This window comes from Otolemur garnettii, unplaced genomic scaffold (assembly GCF_000181295.1).
Source record: "Otolemur garnettii isolate 467f Iridium unplaced genomic scaffold, OtoGar3 scaffold00014, whole genome shotgun sequence".
Lineage (NCBI taxonomy): Eukaryota > Metazoa > Chordata > Mammalia > Primates > Galagidae > Otolemur > Otolemur garnettii.
Genome location: NW_003852409.1, coordinates 2,119,951 through 2,138,289, shown reverse-complemented (window position 1 = coordinate 2,138,289; position 18,339 = coordinate 2,119,951). Strand labels below are relative to the sequence as shown.

Here is an 18,339-nt window from a genome sequence, read left to right as displayed (position 1 = left end):
TCTCTCAATTTCCAAAGGATATTGGAGACGACACAGATAAGTTACTTTTTAGGCACAATTGTTCTTACCTTTTGTGGGAAAGGAGGTCAGAATACATGAAAGCAACATATAAATAACAACATTCAGAGTATGATTGATTTCAGAGAGGGTTTGGAGTCTTTAAAGCCCCACTGCAACCCCATGTTAAAAACTTCCTCAAGGTAAGCACATATATATCCTGGGGCCAGAAAGCAGGGTGGATTCATATGGAAGGCATTCTTTCTCAGCAAAAGCTAAGCTTACCTTAGACAACAGGGGCATGAGCCAGGAGCATCTGGGTCTCTCTTTCAAAAGAGACAGGTGCACATTTCTGTCCTCCAGAGTTGTAGAGAGATCCTTGGTGCTCTTCTCAAGGTGGCTTTGGGAGTTGACAAGGTATATGGAGTTAGTAACTGCTGACCGTAAGCAGTAGCCTGGAAGGTCTTCTGTGCCTGTCCAAAGCCTTCATAAGAGGAAGGTTATCATGGAAAGGAAGTGGAAATCAAGGCCTAGCTATGAGGAAGGAAGATGGCTTTATTGCCAGATGATCCTGAGCAAAGAAAGGTGAAAACATTTCTAGTGTGAAACCTCCATCTAAAGCCCTTCATGCATTTTTGCCCACACCTGGGGAGCCTTGGATGCAAACACTTGGAAGAGCACCAAGGACATACCTTTAGAAGGCAGACAGGTCCAATGCTATTGGTTGAGTTGAATCTCTTCCCTCTTCCAGTCAACCAGCATCACTTACAATGAAAGTGAAACAGCAACCATGTTCCAGAAACATATCAGTAGCTCATTTCTTTATCTTACCTAATAGATTTTTTGGTCTTTGCAAGATAACCCAAGAAAGACACACTCCTCCTCCTCCCTCTCAGAACTGCTTGGACTTTACAGCCACCACAGCCAACTGTGCGGATGTCTCTTCCCAAATGTAGACTGGCAATTTGGGAGCACTCTAGGAGCTCTCATCTCATTTCCCATCTGAATTCATCTGTTTATTCTCCATATCATCTCCAAAAAGAAAAGCAAACCAAAACTAATTTCTGTCACTTTACCTATCATCAAACGAACAGCAGGGACTTCCTTATGGCATTATTCAGTGTCTGGTGCCTTCCTTGAAGCTCTCGCTGGAAAATGATTGTTTCTTTAACTTCTAGAGCACCTTGTTCCTCAAATATGTTTTTAGTACAGGAGAACGTAACAAATGATACTGTGTCTCATCTCCCTTGTGAACAATTTGAAAAGATTTTACATTTTATTCATCTTTATTCTCTGAGTCATTTTTAATTGCAAATACTTTTAACAATGCTGCTTTAGGAAACTAAACATGTTCAAATTATGTATACCAGTGAAACACAGCCCCATGGGCACTGTTTGCTTATATAAGGTCACAAAAAATAGATCCATGACAAAAGGAGTCTTTGGACAGATCTACTTTGGGATAATCATTAACATCATAATCACTGCCTCTGCCATTAGTTATTGCCTCATGAACAAATGCAGAGAAATTTCTAGACAACTGCATTTGTTTTAACTGAGTAAGGAAAAAAGACAAAACAAACCAAAACAAAACAAAAAAACAAAAGGGAGAGATTGCCAGAGCCCTGCTAAAATCCAGGCCCTGGTAAAGCTAAGGATGTGCTGATCAAGCAAAAGCCCCTAATCTTCGCACAAAGGCCTCCAAGGTGAGTCAGCAGAAAGGGGCTAATCCCCAGAAGGGACTGAGCACTAAAGCTTTAGAGGCTACACAGCCACAGAACACTGGAAAACAGGGGATAATGAGAGCTTAAAGGGATATTGTATAGAGAAAGGTCACAGAACCATCAAGGAAAGGTCTTGGCTATCTAAAGGGTCACCTTTGCCTCTTGTGAGCTGTGGGTCTTTTGTTCAGCTCAGCGTTGGAGAAGGTCCCCACATAAGGATGATTCCAAGGATGGAGATATTATTGAATTGTCAGCTGGCTTAGGGACCCTGCTGTGGGTGAGGCACTGAGGTGCAGTAACTAATACTTTAAGCGAGGCAATCAACCACAATATTACTGATCCTGTAATAGTAAATCAGCCGGTACAAAGCTTATTCTGCAATAGTGGCAGGAAGTAGGAGGCAGTGAGAAGAAAACATTTGCATACAGAGGAGGTCCGTAGTAGAGGTGAGCAGGATCTGACATCAAAAGAAGCAGACAGTATACAAGGAGGGTGGGCTCTGCTCAGAAGTGAGTTAGTTATACAGGGAGGGTCATTACCCCTTAGTTGTTTGACCTGGGGCAGATCATTTAGGGCTTGGCCTTTTGTTAAATTAGGCTGTTGCCCTGAACACCATAGCCCTTTGGCTCTGGTTCTATCTAGACTTAGATTCCCTTAGGTAACAAAGTTAACCCCACAAGTAGCAAAAGAGCCTTTTCTTGGGGTTGTTTGGTCAGTGCCTATTCATCAGTAGTTATTTAGGGACTTTCATTAAGTGGTTATTTGGACTTTCATAAGGTTATTTTTTGGTTGTCACAAAGATTGGGCATACCTTCTGGCATTAATGGGCCAAATGAAGAAGTACAAGAAGCCTGGATGCTTGCTGTCCTTCCCCCCGACCCTCCGCCGTCAGAGAAGTTTCCCTTGTCCCAACTAACATGAATATCTTGCCAGTCATTTGTGTAAATGATGAACCTCTGCTTCATATATAAACACAAACAATTTTTTCCCACTATCTACTTGGGACAAAGCAGCAGCCAGGCTCTTTAATCAAAGCCTCCTGTCCAGCACCCTGACCATCCACAGAACCCACTGTAACCCTGCTCTCTGCACTTGTCTGCTCCTAAGGAACAAAATCCACCCAGTGCTTGCTGAGCTCAGCATGCTGGGATCCCAGAGTAGTTCATGGGCTGCTGAGACTCAGGGAAAAGAGAGAACCCCATTTTTCAGGGACTGAACTCCCAGCCATCTGCAAGTGGAGCTCCCTGGCTAGGCCTGGAGCATAGGCTGCACCCCAGGAAGGCCCAGAGAAGGTGAGTTCAGTAGACTTACCCCAGGACTGGGAGAAAGGGCCACACTTTGGAAATGACTGAAAGTAATGAGAGTCTAGCCCACTCACCATTAGGAAAGTAAAAATAGGACAATGATTTGAATGTCATTTCTCACCTACCAAACCAGCCAAAAATTCCCCTGAAATCCTGAAACTAGAATTCCTGGTGTGGATCAGGGGAAAGGGCAATCATCGCTCAATGGGGGAGGGGGATGGACTGTTTTCCTGGAGGGTGACTGGGCGCCACATCCTCAGCTGGGATGCAGGAAGGAATAGAGATGTGCATGAGCACTCACGTGGGAGGATGTCAGCTCTGCCTTCTTGCTAAAAGCCCTGCATGGGGCAGCCCTGTTGTCTGACAGAGGGCATCCGGGTCCCCTGGCAGTGAGAGCACCACTGCTGTTTAATTGGCAGCGTCCCACACTGCAGTCAGAACCCTGTAGTGGGCCAGGAACTGAGTTAGAGGACTGGGAAAGTATTTAAAAACAAAGAGAGAGAAAATATTACAGAATAGCCTTCCTAGTAAGGTTGTGTGCTGTTCTGTGACCCGTTGCTCTGAAGTTGCATATGTGTATGTGTGCAAGGACTATGAAGTCAGAACATGAAGTTCATTCTGTATAGTGGGTCAGAGTCAAAAAGTATGAAAACTGATGGTTTAAATGAGTTTTGAAAGATACAGAATAGGGTTTATCCAGTTAAAAATTTAAAAAGTTTATATAACCTAATGGACATTATGACTGTGTTGTAAAAATAATGCACAGATGAGTATAGACAGTTGCTGGCTTTGGAAGCCAGGATTTTAAAGTCATCATTTTGCTGATTTTATAAATTCCTTTTCCTACAATGAGCATACATTTATTTTGGACTAACAAGAATAATCAATGAAAGGTAGCATATGGGATGGCATGGAGAGCACAGACAAGAATGGGCAATTGCTTTTGCCTTGATAGAAGGGACTCCTCACTCTCCTGGTCTCAGTGTATACAGGTTGCTGAGCAAACCAAGCAGGGCCTCATTAGACAGAGACTGCCAGGAGGCAGGGCCAGTGTCCCCATTGGACAGGTGAGGAAACTGGGTCAGAGAGTGGCACAGCGGTGAGGTGCTGCCTGGGGCTTCCTGAGTCTGTGGCTCTTTCTGCTCCCGGCACTGCCTCAATTTGCATAGGGCTGTATTGGGTTGTGCTGGGTGCCCACTCCCTACCTGCCTCACCTCTTTTTCCTGCCCCATCTCAGACTCAAGTAGGACCCACAGGGTAGGCACCAAAACATTTGTAAGATATGGAACAATGAGCTGGGCTGGAACCAAAGGAGCACAGCCCAAGGGACAGGCCAGGGTGATACGCCAGGGGACAAAAGAGGGGGACAGGCCAGGGGACAAACCAGGGGGATGGACCAGGGGATAGGCCAGGCTATCCAGAGCATGGGAGAGGCCAGGGGTGGGGGGCACAGTTAGGCCAGGATATACTTGGTGCAGGGTGAAGGATGCCAGGAAGGAGGTAAGGTATCCCAGAACAATGGTAGAGGACCCCTTAGGTGTATGACACCCACACTCTGGGCTCCATGTCTCATAGTGGAGAGGCTAAGGCAGCTAAGGGGGCACTGCAAGGGACTGGGAGAAGCCTGTGTCCTTGGACCAGACAGGTTTGGCCTGAGCCCTCAGCTCTGCCCCATACTGGCCATGAGAGAACTTGGTGCTTCAATTTGCCATCTAAAGCTTGGGGGAACAACAGTGCCCATCTCATGAGGCTCCTGTATAGATAGGCTGAGCTTTGCCTCCAGCCCTGGTCAGGCTCTTGCATTATCCCACCAGATGCCCCCCGCACGTCTGCTTCCTCCTGCCTCCTGTGCCCGCTGGGACCTTGCCCATCCCAAGGAGGTTGAGGGTGACTGACCACAACTGTCCTGTACCTGGGTCTGCCTCCCTGTTCTCTGGTGCATTGTGCCCAGTGACTGGTAGGAGAGTGTGACAGGTGCAGAGACTCCCAGGGGACAGAGCAGAGAGGCAGCACCTCTTGTTTTTCTGGGTGCTTTCCCACTTACAAAGCACCTGGGTATTCCCGCCACATTGTTTGGTGGGGGCAGATGCACCTCAGGGACAGCTCCAGCTGGGCTAGAACCCTATAACTGTGTCATTCTCTGGCTGTGTGACTCTGGAGAGGCTGGGGTGGGGGCAGCAGTTAGGCCAGGATATACTTGGTGCAGGGTGAAGCTTCACTTCTCTGAGCTTCATGTTCCTTATCTACAATGTAAGGGCTGCATGACAACTGCCACCCCTTTCCCCGTGGGACCAGATTAGATGGTGTTGTGCAGAACACGCTGCAAGCTGGACGGGGCTATGCACATGTGACCTGCTGCTCTGAGGAAGAAGGTGTCCTGGAAGAGTGGTGTAAGGGCTCCTGGCCTTGGACTTGGGAAACCAGAGGTGACGACATGGTCACCCAATGCTGCATGCACTCTGTCCTGGGGCCCACCTGAGCTTTCCAGCTTTCCCACCTGCTGAGGAGCTGGTCTCTGGCAAGCCAACAGTGACCTGCATGAGGGTTCTCTCTGGCTCCCTGGGAGGCCTCTGTTCTGCAAGCTGACACAAACCAGTAGGGTGGGAGTGTTAATTTCAGTGCCACCCCCCACCAGCAGGGACAGAGCCAGTCCAGATGGGGTGGGGAGTCACCACCTTTCAGGGGGCTGAACCCACTGTGATGGCCACACCTCAAGGCCCCTTTGGGCTTCTCTCCTCCCAGGCTCCATTCCCCGTATCCTCACTCCTGCTTCTTGGGATCATTTCCAAAACAAATGACTTGCCCCCAAGTCCCTGTATGCTTCAGGAAAGCCTAAAGGTGGTCGAGGTTCTAATCTGGCTGTGTTGCTTTGAACAGATCACATCAACCCTCTGGACTTGAGTTTTTTCCCTGTAAAATGGAGGAGGAGGGAGGCGTTAATGACATGAAGCAGGTGAAAATGCAGCTGAGGCAAAGCCGAGAGGCAAACCCAGTGAGAGTAACAGCGTTCATGACGCTGAGGCAGAACAGGAGCAGCCTGTCCAAGTGAGACCTGTGTGATAAGGCCACTTTCTCTCTTAAAAAGAGAAAATCAGCAAGAAAGAGGACATGATGGAGATCTTCACGAAAATGATCCGAGCCTCACAGGATTAAAGAGCCCCTTAGGGAAATTAAGGGGGCCTGGGAGATTTTTGACTAAATACTATGATTTGGCCAGACGATTATGTCACAAACTCCAATAAATATTGGATTAATTCTTTGTTGCGTCTAGGAATCCCAACAGTGCATAGTTGCCATTATAACCTCCATGTGTTACATATAAAATGTAATTTTCCCTTAACTTTAAGTTAATTGACCTTTTAAAATTTACACCTGCTCTGAGCCAAAAACCAAGAAGTAATTGACTTGTTTTAATTTACAATTTTAAAAAAAATGATTGTGGGTATGTAATAGTTGTATGTCTTTATCAGGTACGTGTAAGGTTTTGATACAGGTATACAATATGAATCAATAAAATCAGGATAGTTGGAGTATTCATTACCTCGGGTATTTAACATTTCTTTGTGTTAGGAATATTCTGATTTTACTCTGTTAGTTATTTTAAAGAATACCTTAAATAATTGTTGATTATAGTCACTTTGTTGTGTTATCAGGTATTGCTTATTCTATCTAACTATATTTTTGCACCTGTTAACCACCCTCACTTAATGCCCTCCTTCCTGCTGCCCTTCTCAGACTCTGGTAACCATCATTCTACTTTCTGTCTCCGGGAGATCAGTTGTTTTCTATATTTAGCTCCCATATATGAGTGAGAATATGCAAGATTTGTCTGTTTGGCTTATTTCACTTACCATGATGTTCTCCAGTTCCATCTACCCCATAACTTTTTTTATTTTTTATTGAGACAGTGTTTCACTTTGTCACCCTCGGTAGAGTGCCATAGTGTCACAGCTCACAGCAACCTTAAACTCTTGGGCTCAAGCGGCCTCAGCCTCCCCAGTAGCTGGGACTACAGGCTCCCTCCACAATGCTCAGCTATTTATTGTTGTCGTTGTTTAGCAGGCCCAGGCCAGGTTTGAACCCCCCAGCCCTGGTGCATCTGGCCAGCTCTCTAACCACTGAGTTATGGAGCCCCTCCATAACTTGTGATTATTTCATTTTTCAAGATGAAGTACCAACCATGCCATTTGGAGGTTATTTCCTTTGAAGTTCTGGTGTCTATTTCAGGGAACTGATTCCTGGTACTCACCATCTCTGCTAACCACGTGGACCTCCCCTTTCATGCTTGTCTTCCTCCTTGGAAGTGAGCTCCACATGGGCAGGGACCACACCATGTCTGGTCCACTGATGAAGTTACAGTGCTTGGCGCATAGCAGGGATGATGGAGGGAGGAAGGGATGGATAGGCAGTAAGCAGATAGAGAAGGAATCAGCATAAAAAGAGCATTTATTTGGCATGGGTGGAGGGTGTCACAAGTAGAGGCCCTGGATGGTGTGCAGGGACCGCTCCCAGCTGTCCTTCCAGCGCTGTGCTTCCTTCACCTGAGACACGCTGTCATTCTGGATCCTCTTCAGCTCCTCCTCAAATAATGCTAAATATTGCTGGAAGGTAGGGAGGAAGGCAGCAAGAGGGGGCCTCGTGAGGAGCGACTTCTGGATTCGATCCCTAGGGGACGCTGGAACCTGCTGGCAGGTGACTTTTAATCCATTCCAGGTGCTGGCAAGTTGTCTCCCTTCCCCAGCCCATTTTACAGTTGGGGAAACTAAAGCCCAGAGCCTTGCCTGGGGTCACCCAGCTAGAAAGAGGCTGTGCAGGGACTAAGAGCTATGTCTATCTGACTTTGGACTCTGCACCCCTTTCTAACCTCTGCCCCGCACTGCAGCCTCCCTGGGCCTCAGAGGTCCTGCTTCCTGGACAGGCTGAGCCCTCCAGGCCTCTTGCCCTTACTGAACTCAGCAGGCAGAGTTGTTCCTCTGCCTGGGCACTTCGCGTTCTCCCAGTAGTGGGACCAGCTGATCGCTATCTAGGCAGGACAAGGTTTCTCTTTGGGATCTTCAGACCTGAGAGGTCCCTCGGTTGACTTCTGGGTGCAGCCTCCTCATCAGGACCACCTCAGAGAACTCTAACAGCACTGAGGTCAAATCCTGGCTCTGTTACTCTGTAGTAGGATGAAGGAGGCCTCAGTGTCCTTATCAGTGAAATGGGAATAACAATTCTACCTTCCTCGTTGTGTTCTCAGGAGGACTCAGCAGAACTAACTCATGTCAGGAAGAGAAGCGGCCAAGTACTCAGGAACGGTTCCTGCTCCCGCTACTCTGTCCCCCATGGGAACCATGCACTGTTGCTTCTATGCCTGTTGACAACTTTCCCCAGCTTTGACTACTGTTCTTCCATAAAGCCTTTCTCCACCCTTATCTGGGCAGAGTGTCCCCCATGTGGGCTCCTATAGCACTGGGGTCATGCCTCAGACCCATATTAGCCCTGGGATGGATATGACCCATAACCACATTCCCATGTCCCGGGTGCTGAGGCCTGTAGCTCTGGAGTGCTCTGACACGTTGTCTGTCCTGTGAGCCAAGTGCCAGGGTACCCGATGATGGGAAGCCCCTCACCTTCCTCAGGCAGCCCAGGGACAGGCTCACCCCACCCTGCCTCACCAGGTACACAGCGTCTCGGGCTTCCACAGACGCCAGGTGGCCCAGGGTGGTTTTCGTGGTCGTTATTGACACTGTTTTCCGGACAAGAATCTTGTTTTGAATGGTGATTTCATTGGGTTTGATTCCTGGCCACTTCCTACAAACATGTATGTGAAAGTCCCGTCATTCAGGGTTTACCTACCACCCAGTTGGAAAAGCTTAGCATTTCTTTGAAACAATTATCATGGCTCATGGCTTTAAACATTTTTTTTTGGTAGGGGTGGCTGGGTTGTGAACCCAGTGCCCCCACCCCCGCTTTATACATCTTAATGAAAAAATAATCCCTACTGAGCATTTAATGTTACACTTTTAAAAGTTCTGTTTTGCATTTCCATACCGTTTTAGTCATTGTGTGCAGATAGCATGGGTTGTGAGGGGGAGGGGAGTGCCACATTGCAAGTAGCTTCTTTTTTCCTGGGCTTCAGTGTCCCTATCAAGCTGCCAGCCAGGTGGCGGCCACCATGCTTGGCCCCCTTTTCCTATTATGCCCCGGAGACCTCTGAGAACAGAGCTGGGCAAATCGCTGCTCGCTGCTCGGCTACTTCTTGCAGTGTCACATTCCTGGGGTACAGGAGACAGGCACTTTGAGTTGAAGCGGTTCACCGCGCCAGCAGTGAGCCAGGAATGTGTCTCCCACTGAGACAGGCATCCCTTTCACCTTTGGTCCTTATCAAGGGAGCTAAGAGCTGTTGAGCTCTTGGTATATTCCAGAAGCACTCTCTGTACCACCTCATTTCTTTCTTTCTTTCTTTCTTTTTTCTTTTTTTTTTTTTGAGAGAGAGTCTTACTTTGTCACCCTCAGTAGAGTGCTATGGCATTGTAGTCACAGCAACCTCCAACTCTTAGGCTTAAGTGATTCTCTTGCCTCAGCCTTCCAAGTAGCTGGGACTACAGGCACTTGCCACAATGCCCAGCTTTTTTTGTTATTGTTGCAATTGTCATTGCTGTTTTAGCTGGCCAGAGCCAGGTTCAAACCTGCCATCCTTGGTATATGGGGTCGGTGCCCTACCCACTGAGCCACCCAGTACCACCTCTTTTCCCAGCATAACATCATGCAAGGCAGACAGCCTTGCCCATTTCACAGATGAGGAACTGAGGTCCAGAGCACAGCTCCTTTCCCAGGCCTGACTTCAGAGCCCAAGCCCCTACCCTTACACTGCCCTGCCTCCCACAGACAGCCATCGTGCTAGCCCTTGTGGCTTTTGGCTCTCACCTGCTCCCACGTTCAGTCAGGGGCTTCTCACTCTCCTCCTCCAGGGAGAGCCCAGTGAGCTTCCTCCTTATGAGGATTGACATTTTCTGCTTGGTGGGCTCCGTCCCTGTCAAACAAGAGACAGGTTACTGACTGTGGCCTCACCGACAGCCTGAGATCCAGGGGCAGACACATGAGGGCTTGCACTCCTCCTCCCCACTTGGAGTCTCCAATGGCAGGGAGAGCCCTCTCCTTAGAGAAGCTGAATGTACTAGCTGTGCAGCTGGGGATGGTGGCAGGCACGAGAGGTCACTGCTTAGGGAATCTGAGGAGTGATTCCCTGCGCTTGGTGCTCTGACCTTCCTGCACTTTTGATGTCCCTGGATATGCTTTGTAGAACCTTCTTTGACTTATGATAGCTTGTATGAGTTCTGAACCAAGGATTTCCCTTTGGGCAAACACATTGAAGGTTGTCCTAGAATGTCAAACCTCTGATGTGTTGTCTTGATTGGGGAGAAAGGGCCTCTGTGTAGCGAGTGAGGGCCAGCAGGCAGGAGCGGCCCGATCTGCACCTCGCTGCTGTGAATGGCAGGACCAGGTGGCTTGGCTCACAAGCCTCCTACAGCCTAGTGCAGGGGGTCTTTCCAGTTTAGTGGCTCCCTGAAAGGTACTATAGTCTGCTCCTGTGCCAGCTCATCTGCCTGTTCCCACTAGGGTCTCAACGCGGTGTCTCTGCAGGCCCCTGCTTTCTCAAATGAGATTCACCCTTGACAGAGAGCTCCCATATTGGAAAATGGCCAGTATTTCAAAAATGTGTATACATTTTGACACTGAAACTGCACATCTAGGACTCTGTTACCCAAAAATAGAGATGGATGGATGCAGAGATTCTTTTCAGCGCAATTATAGAAGCAAAAAACTAGAAATGGCCTCGTCTTCAATCTCAGGGGACTAATCAGTAAATTATAATGCTTAGTAAATTACAGTGTATACCAGCAGAAGATATTGAAGAAGCGCATTGACTGGTCTGGCCAAAGGCCACCTGCAGAGAAATCAGGCCACAAGAATGTATAGTCACTATAATCCTCCGCAGGCCTGTATGCAATCAGAAAGCAGTGGAAGGAGGAACAGCAGATGGAGTGGAAGGAGTGGAAGGAGTGTGTTCTTCATTGGCTTCTTGGTTCATATAGAATCCCTTGTTATAGGGCAGCGCCTGTGGCTCAAAAGGGTAGGGTGCTGGCCCCATATGCCTAGAGGTGGCGGGTTGAAACCCAGCCCCGGTCAAAAAAAAAAAAGATAGAATCCCTCATTTTACTACAACAAACCTTCATTGTTTTGTGATAAAAATCTTAAAGAATGTATTTTCATACTTTATAGCTTAGTGATAAATGGGTAATATTTAATTTTCTTAGGGTTATAAAAGTAATGTACACATTATAAAAAATATAAACATCACCTAATGGTGGAGAAAAAAACAATTTTGAGGTCTCTCACAATCCCACGTGGCAGAGATGATCTTCCGCAGTTTGGCACCGATCTCTCACGCTCCGTCTCTCATTCTCTGTATCTCCGTCTGTCTCGTACTGTCTCTCACACAGATTGATTTACACATATGTGAGTATGATGTTGATATCACCTATGTGGTTTTTTAAACGAGATCATAGACAGTCTTGTGTGTCAATTTGGTTTTTTTGTATGATGGTCTTTCCGCAAGTCTTTCTGAGTCAGTATATGCAGACCTGCCACCCTCCCTGTGGCAGAACTGTGGTATTCACTGTACATTTGTACTGTCACTCACATTTCTAATTCCCTATAGACTGATACTGGTATTACTTCCAGATTTTTCCATTTCAAGCAACGCTGTGCTGTGATAAATATTCTTGAACATGTATCTTTGAAGAAATGTCCAGATATATTTCTGTTAGATAAATTCCTAGAATTAGAACTGACAGGGACTGACAAATGGTTCTCCAAGAGGGTAGTATCCATGTCAACTCTCACTACCGGTCTCTGTGGAGTGTCTGTTTCCTGACATCCTCGCCAGGGCTGGTTGTCACCAAACTTAAAAACTTTGGTAGGCTATTGGTGAAAAATGGTATCTGAATAACGTTCACATTCAGTTTCTGTCGTCAGTGAGGCTGAGCCTCTTTTACAATTCCTGGCCATATGAATTGCTTCCCTTTTGAAGTGTGTGTATATCTTCTTTCTCTTTAAAAATTTGACCAGTGAGAGGTATTTGTACCACAAGGATATTAATTATTTCTCTGACTTATAGGTTGTGAGGAATACGTTTCCAGTTTTTGGCTCATCTTTCTGTCTTTCAACAATTTTCTGGGTTTTGTTTTGTTTTGTTTTGTTTGGCTACAGAGAAGTGCCAGCCATGTCCTCTAGGGCTTCTGGCTCCCAGGCCATACTTAGAAAAGGTTTTCCTAACCCCAAGAGTATGAAAATACTATTAGTGTTTCATTTTCATGTAGTCTTTGACCCATACAGCATTTGCCTTTTCCAACCAAAAAGTTATTTTTGATGAAAACAAACAAAAATTTGTCAGTCCCCTCCATAGAAAACCTGTTTTCACGCTGGTAAAGTTAGAAAAGCAGACCCCATCCCCCACCTACTCCTTGCCAAATCCCCAGGGCCAGGGCACAAGGCTGGTGGCACCACTTACTTGCAACCTGGACATCATCGATGGTGACCACTTCATCCAACTGCAGCAGGAACTTCTCAGTGAAGGCGGCCAAGTTGCCTATGAAAAACCGGCCATACTTCCTGGTAAATTCCTGAAAGAAACACAGTGAGCACAGTCCTGTAGGGAGAGGACTTCCCCTCCAAGGCCACCTGAGAGAGTGGCTGGGTGGAGCTGGCTGGGTGAGCCCAGACCAGACTGGTATCTGTCTTCATCAAGAGGTGATTGGCTTGAAGATAAGAAATGATTCAGAAATGGCTGAAGGACACACATAGACAGTTCACAGAAGAGAAAATACACTTAAACATAGATTGTGATAAAAAGTCATCATTAGTAACTTTATAATTAAGTAATTTAGAAATCAAAGAGGATATAAGTGAGAACATCCAGTAATGACCATTTTCATCCACAGAACCCACCCACTTTCAGTGCCCACTTTGGCCAAGGTGCCAAACAAAGAAAGCACTTGGTGCTGTCAGTGGCTGTCCACTGGTGCCATCTTTCTGGAGGGCACCCAGGCTGGGGACTCAATGGCACCCACTGACCTCCAGCTTCTCTTTGTTCATGCTAATTGCGTTGTCCAGCTCTTTCTGCCTTTCCTCCTCTGCTAGTTGTAGAGACTTTATTTCTTGGTAATATACAGGGTGTCCAAGATTTGGATGGAGCTTCTGAGCATTTTCATCCTTCAATCAAACAATAAAGAATTCAATGGAGATTTTGACCTAGCCTTGAGGTCAGGACCAAAAAAGTCACTGGTCTATGTCTTCTGTCAATTATGACCATGGGTCAGACAGACATATCTTCTCACTGGATGTGTGTGTGGGGGTGGGAGGCAATGGTGGGCAAAGAAGTGGCAGAGAGGGCAAGCCAGGGGTAGGGCTGGAACTGTCTCAGAGGGCTCAAAAGAGGGCAGGCCGAGGATCTGTACAGCACAATCAGGGCTTTAATCTAGGGAAATCAGTAGCATCCCTGTTCCACAGCTGCAAAGGCCATTGTGGATAATTGTTGATCTCAATGACTACAGCCCCACGGAACCCAGCAGACTCACCCATTAAATCCAATAAGGAGTTTACTGAGCTCCTTCTGTGAAGAATCTTTTGGCTCAGTTCTTATTTTACCAATGCCTCCTATCCCTCAGCCTCCATCCAATAATTTCAAGCCTGGCTTATCGCCTTCCCTTGTACTTGGGTTTGTCTATGACCTGCCTCTATTTCAGAACACTGAGACCCCATGTCCTGTAGCAGTGTAAGGGCTGGGGCCCCTCACCTTTCTTTTCTCTAGCTGCTTCTGCTGTTCCTCAAACTGTCCTCTCATCTCTTTCATGGAGGAGCAAAATTTTTTCCAGTGTTGGTCCTTGAAATTCTCCATCACCAGCCAACACACTTGGGGCAGCAGCTCCTCAAATCTTCTCATCTGGGCCCGTAATTCTGCAGGAATTGAGGATAAGAGCCAAGGGAGGGAAAGTTTAGAAACAAGTTGCTGAAGTGATGTCTCCAACAAAGATCCAAAATCAGTTTCCCAAAGAGAGAACCTTGATCTCCAATGTGGTAATAGGGGGTCCTGTGGTCAAATCAGTATAGGAAATACTGGTTTAAACAAGTTCAAAGGACTTCTCCTCTATATTCTGTAGACTTTTCAGCTCACTTACAATTCATTGTCTTTCAGCATTTCTGGAAACCTCTCATCCACTATCTCTTCAACTATTGCCTTGACTCCAGCCTCCTCCCTTTCTCACTGTACCTTCAAATAACCATATGTTAGACATGCTTTCCCACCCATGTCTCTTCACCTATCTCCCATATTTTCATCTCTGACTTTCTATGTCATTCTCTGGATACTTTCTTTGGATCTGCCTTCCAGTCCACTAATTCTATCTTCAGCTGTGTATAACCTGGAAGTAAAGCCATTCATAAGTTTTAAAATTTCAACTCTCAATTTTTCCTTTATAGAAGTTCTGTTTAATTCTCTTTCATATCTACTTGGTCATCTTAATAGTCCTCTGCTCCACTCTTTACTCATGTTGCTAATTCTATCTTTTGTTTAACTATTAGTGTATTATTTTATATTCTGTTTGATACTTTTTTTAATGTTTATGTGACCATTTTATTCAATGTTTGTGTCCTCCACTGGATTATATGTAAGCTTATGAGAGCAAGAGTCATATCTTCTTTTATTCACCATTACGTCCCTCAGCATCTAGCCCACTTATAAAAGGGACTCCATAAGCAAGTGTCAAATGAATAAGAGTGACCCACCAAAGCAAATCCATCAAAATAAATATTTGCATTCTAAACAAGAGTTCTAAATTTTTGAAACAATGTATATTTTTATATATTTTTAATAAGGAATGGAAGCCATTAAAGAGAGAATAAGTTCGTTTTTAACAATTCCTCAAATTAACGGAGAAGAAATATAACATTATTAATAAATTAAAATTCAGTGATAAACCAAAACTTCCCATTAATAATTTTTTTACCCCCCAACTTCTGGAAGTCCTAAGAGCAAGCTGAAAGTGGCCTAAATGCTCTTCATAACATATCATCACCTCTTTATTCTCCTTCCTGAGTAGTTTTAAACCAAATGTCTAAAAGAAAAATGAAGAAATTAAAAGATAAAGTTTTTAAAAATTCTGGTTATAACTGTGTCATCTTATGTTCTATGCCCTATACAATAATATATATCTCTTTTCTTTTTTAATTTGTTGTTGGGGATTCATTGAGAGTATAAGAAACCAGGATTCACTGATTGCATTGTTAGGTAAAGTCCCTCTTACAATCATGTCTTGCCCCCAAAAGGTGCAGCACACACCTAGACCCCACCCCCTCCCTCCTTCCCTCTCTCTGCTATTCCCTTCCCCACCCCTCCCTCTTTCTTCCTCTCTCTGCTCTCCCCCTCCCCTACCCCCATCATGTCATTAATTGTCCTTATATCAAAATTGAGTACATAGGATTCTCTATTCTTGTGATGCTTTCTAAAAATAATGTGTTCCACTTCCATGCAGGTTAACACAGAGGCTGTAAAGTCTCCATTTTTAATGGCTGAATAGTATTGCATGGTATTCATATACCACAGCTTGTTAATCCATTCCTGGGTTGGTGGGCATTTAGGCTGTTTCTACATTTTGGCGATTGTAAATTGAGCTGCAATAAACAGTTTAATGCAAGTGTCCTTATGATAAAAGGATTTTTTTCCTTCTGGGTTGATGTCCAGTAATGGGATTGCAGGAGCAAATGGGAGGTCTAGCTTTAGTTCTTTGAGGGGTCTCCATACTTCCTTCCAAAAAGGTTGTATTGGCTCGGCGCCTGTAGCTCAAGTGGCTAAGGTGCCAGTCACATACACCTAAGGTGGCGGGTTCAAATCCAGCCGGGGCCGCCAAAACAATGACGGCTGCAACCAAAACAAAGCAGCCGGGTGTTGTGGCGGGTGCCTGTGGTCCCAGCTACTTGGGAGGCTGAGGTTGAGCCCAGGAGTTGGAGATTGCTGTGAGCTGTGATGCCACAGCACTGTACCGAGGGGGACAACTTAAGGCTCTGTCTCAAAAAAAAAAAAAGGTTGTATTAGTTTGCAGTCCCACCAGTAGTGTAAAAGTGTTCCTTTCTCTCCACATCCACACCGGCATCTGCAGTTTTGAGATTTTGTGATGGGGCCATACTTGCTGAGGTTAGATGGTATCTCAGGGTGGTTTTGATTTGCATTTCTCTAATAATTATGTATGATGAGCATTTTTTCATATGTTTGTTAGCCATTCGTCTGTCTTCTTTAGAGTAGGTTCTATTTATGTCTCCTGCCCATTGATATATGGGATTGTTGGCTTTTTTCCCTGTGGATTAATTTGAGTTCTCTATAGATCCTAGTTATCAAGTTTTTGTCTAATTCAAAATATACAAATATCCTTTCCCCTTGTGTAGGTTGTCTATTTGTTTTGGTGGTTGTCTCCTTAGCTGTATAGAAGCTTTTTGGTTTAATTAAATCCCATTTGTTTATTTTTGTTGTTGCAATTGCCATGGCAGTCTTCTTCATGAAGTCTTTCCCCAGGCCAATATCATCCAGTCTTTTTCCTATACTTTCTTTGAGGACTTTTATTGTTTCATGCCTTAAATTTAAGTCCTTTATCCATATTGAATCAATTTTCATGAGTGGGGAAAGGTGTGGGTCCAGTTTCAGTCTTTTCCATGTGGATCTCCAGTTCTCCCAGCACCATTTATTGAATAGGAAGTCTTCCCCCAAGGTATGTTTTTGTTTGGTTTATCGAAGATTAGGTGGTTGTAAGATGTTAGTTTCACTTCCTGGTTTTCTATTTGATTCCAAATGTCTATGTCTCTATTTTTGTATCTGTACTATGCTGTCTTGACCACTATGGCTTTGTAGTACAGCCTAAAATCTGGTATGGTAATGCCCCCAGCTTTGTTTTTATTACTAAGAACTGCTTTAGCTATATAGGGTTTTTTTTTTTTTTTGGTTCCATACAAAATGCAGAATCATTTTTTCCAAATCTTGAAAGTGTAATGTTGATATTTTAATAGGATGACATTGAAGAGGTAGATTGCTTTGGGAAGTATAGACATTTTAACAATATTGATTCTTCCTAGCCATGAGCATGGTGTATTCTTCCATTTCTTAATATCTTCTGCTATTTCCTTTCTTAGGATTTCATAGTTGTCTTTATATAGGTCCTTCACTTCTTTTGGTAGGTATATTCCTAAGTATTTCATTTTCTTTGAAGCTGGTGAAGGGAGTTGTGTCCTTAATTAGCTTTTCATCTTGGCTGTTCTTGGTGTATACAAAGGCAACTGACTTGTGGACACTGATTTTATATCCTGAAACATTACTGTATTTTTAAATGACTTTCAGGAGTCTCGTGGTTGAGTCTTTGGGATTCTCTAAGTATAAGATCATATTGTCAGCAAAAAGGGTGAGTTTGACCTCCTCTGCTCCCATTTGGGTGCCCTTTATTTCCTTGTCTTGCCTAATTGTATTGGCTAGAACTTCCAGCACTATGTTGAATAGTAATGGTGACAAAGGACAACCTTGTCTCTGGTTCCAGTTCAGAGAGGAAAAGCTTTCAGTTTTACTCCATTCAGTAAAATATTAGCTGTGGGTTTGTCATAGATAGCTTCTATCAGTTTCAGAAATGTGCCACCTATGCCTATACTCTTCAGTGTTCTAATTAGAAAAGGATGCTGCATTTTATTGAATGCTTTTTCTGCATCTATTCAGGGGCTCATATAGTCTTTGTATTTGCTTCTGTTAATACAGTGTATAATGTTTATGGATTCACATATGTTAAACCAGCCTTGCATCCCTGGGATGAAACCTACTTGATCATGATGTATGATTTTTTTGATGAAAGCTGTAGTCTATTGGCTCGGATTTTGTTGAGAATTTTTGCATCTATATTCATTAATGAACTTGGTCTAAAATTCTCCTTTTTAGTTGGGTCTTTTCCTGGTTTTGGTATCAGGGTGATGTTTGCTTCATAGAACATGTTGGGGAAGATTCCTTCATCCTCAATTTTTTGGAATAATTTCTGGAGTACAGGAATAAGCTCTTCCTTGAAGGTTTGATAGAATTCTGGTGTGAAGTCATCTGGACCAGGGTATTTTTTTGTTGGAAGATTTTTTATTGTTTCATTAATCTTAGTGCTTGAAATTGGCCTGTTCAGGAGCTCTATTTCTTCCTGGTTAAGTCTAGGGAGAGGATGTGATGCCAAATACTGATCCATCCTTCACATTGTCAAATT

The 18,339-nt window shown here is 44.8% G+C and overlaps 1 protein-coding gene across 1 annotated transcript in view; it reads right to left on the bottom strand.

The window, feature by feature from the left end:
- Nucleotides 1-7,483: 7,483 nt before the first annotated feature.
- CCDC180 (coiled-coil domain containing 180) overlaps nt 7,484-18,339 on the bottom strand; it is an 81,579-nt gene continuing 70,723 nt past the window's right edge. Inside the window, 6 exon segments of the mRNA XM_023510544.1 lie at nt 7,484-7,626; nt 8,683-8,818; nt 9,935-10,040; nt 12,582-12,693; nt 13,145-13,282; nt 13,866-14,026. Of these exon segments, the coding sequence (XP_023366312.1) occupies nt 7,495-7,626; nt 8,683-8,818; nt 9,935-10,040; nt 12,582-12,693; nt 13,145-13,282; nt 13,866-14,026 (785 nt within the window). The 3' untranslated portion in view covers nt 7,484-7,494.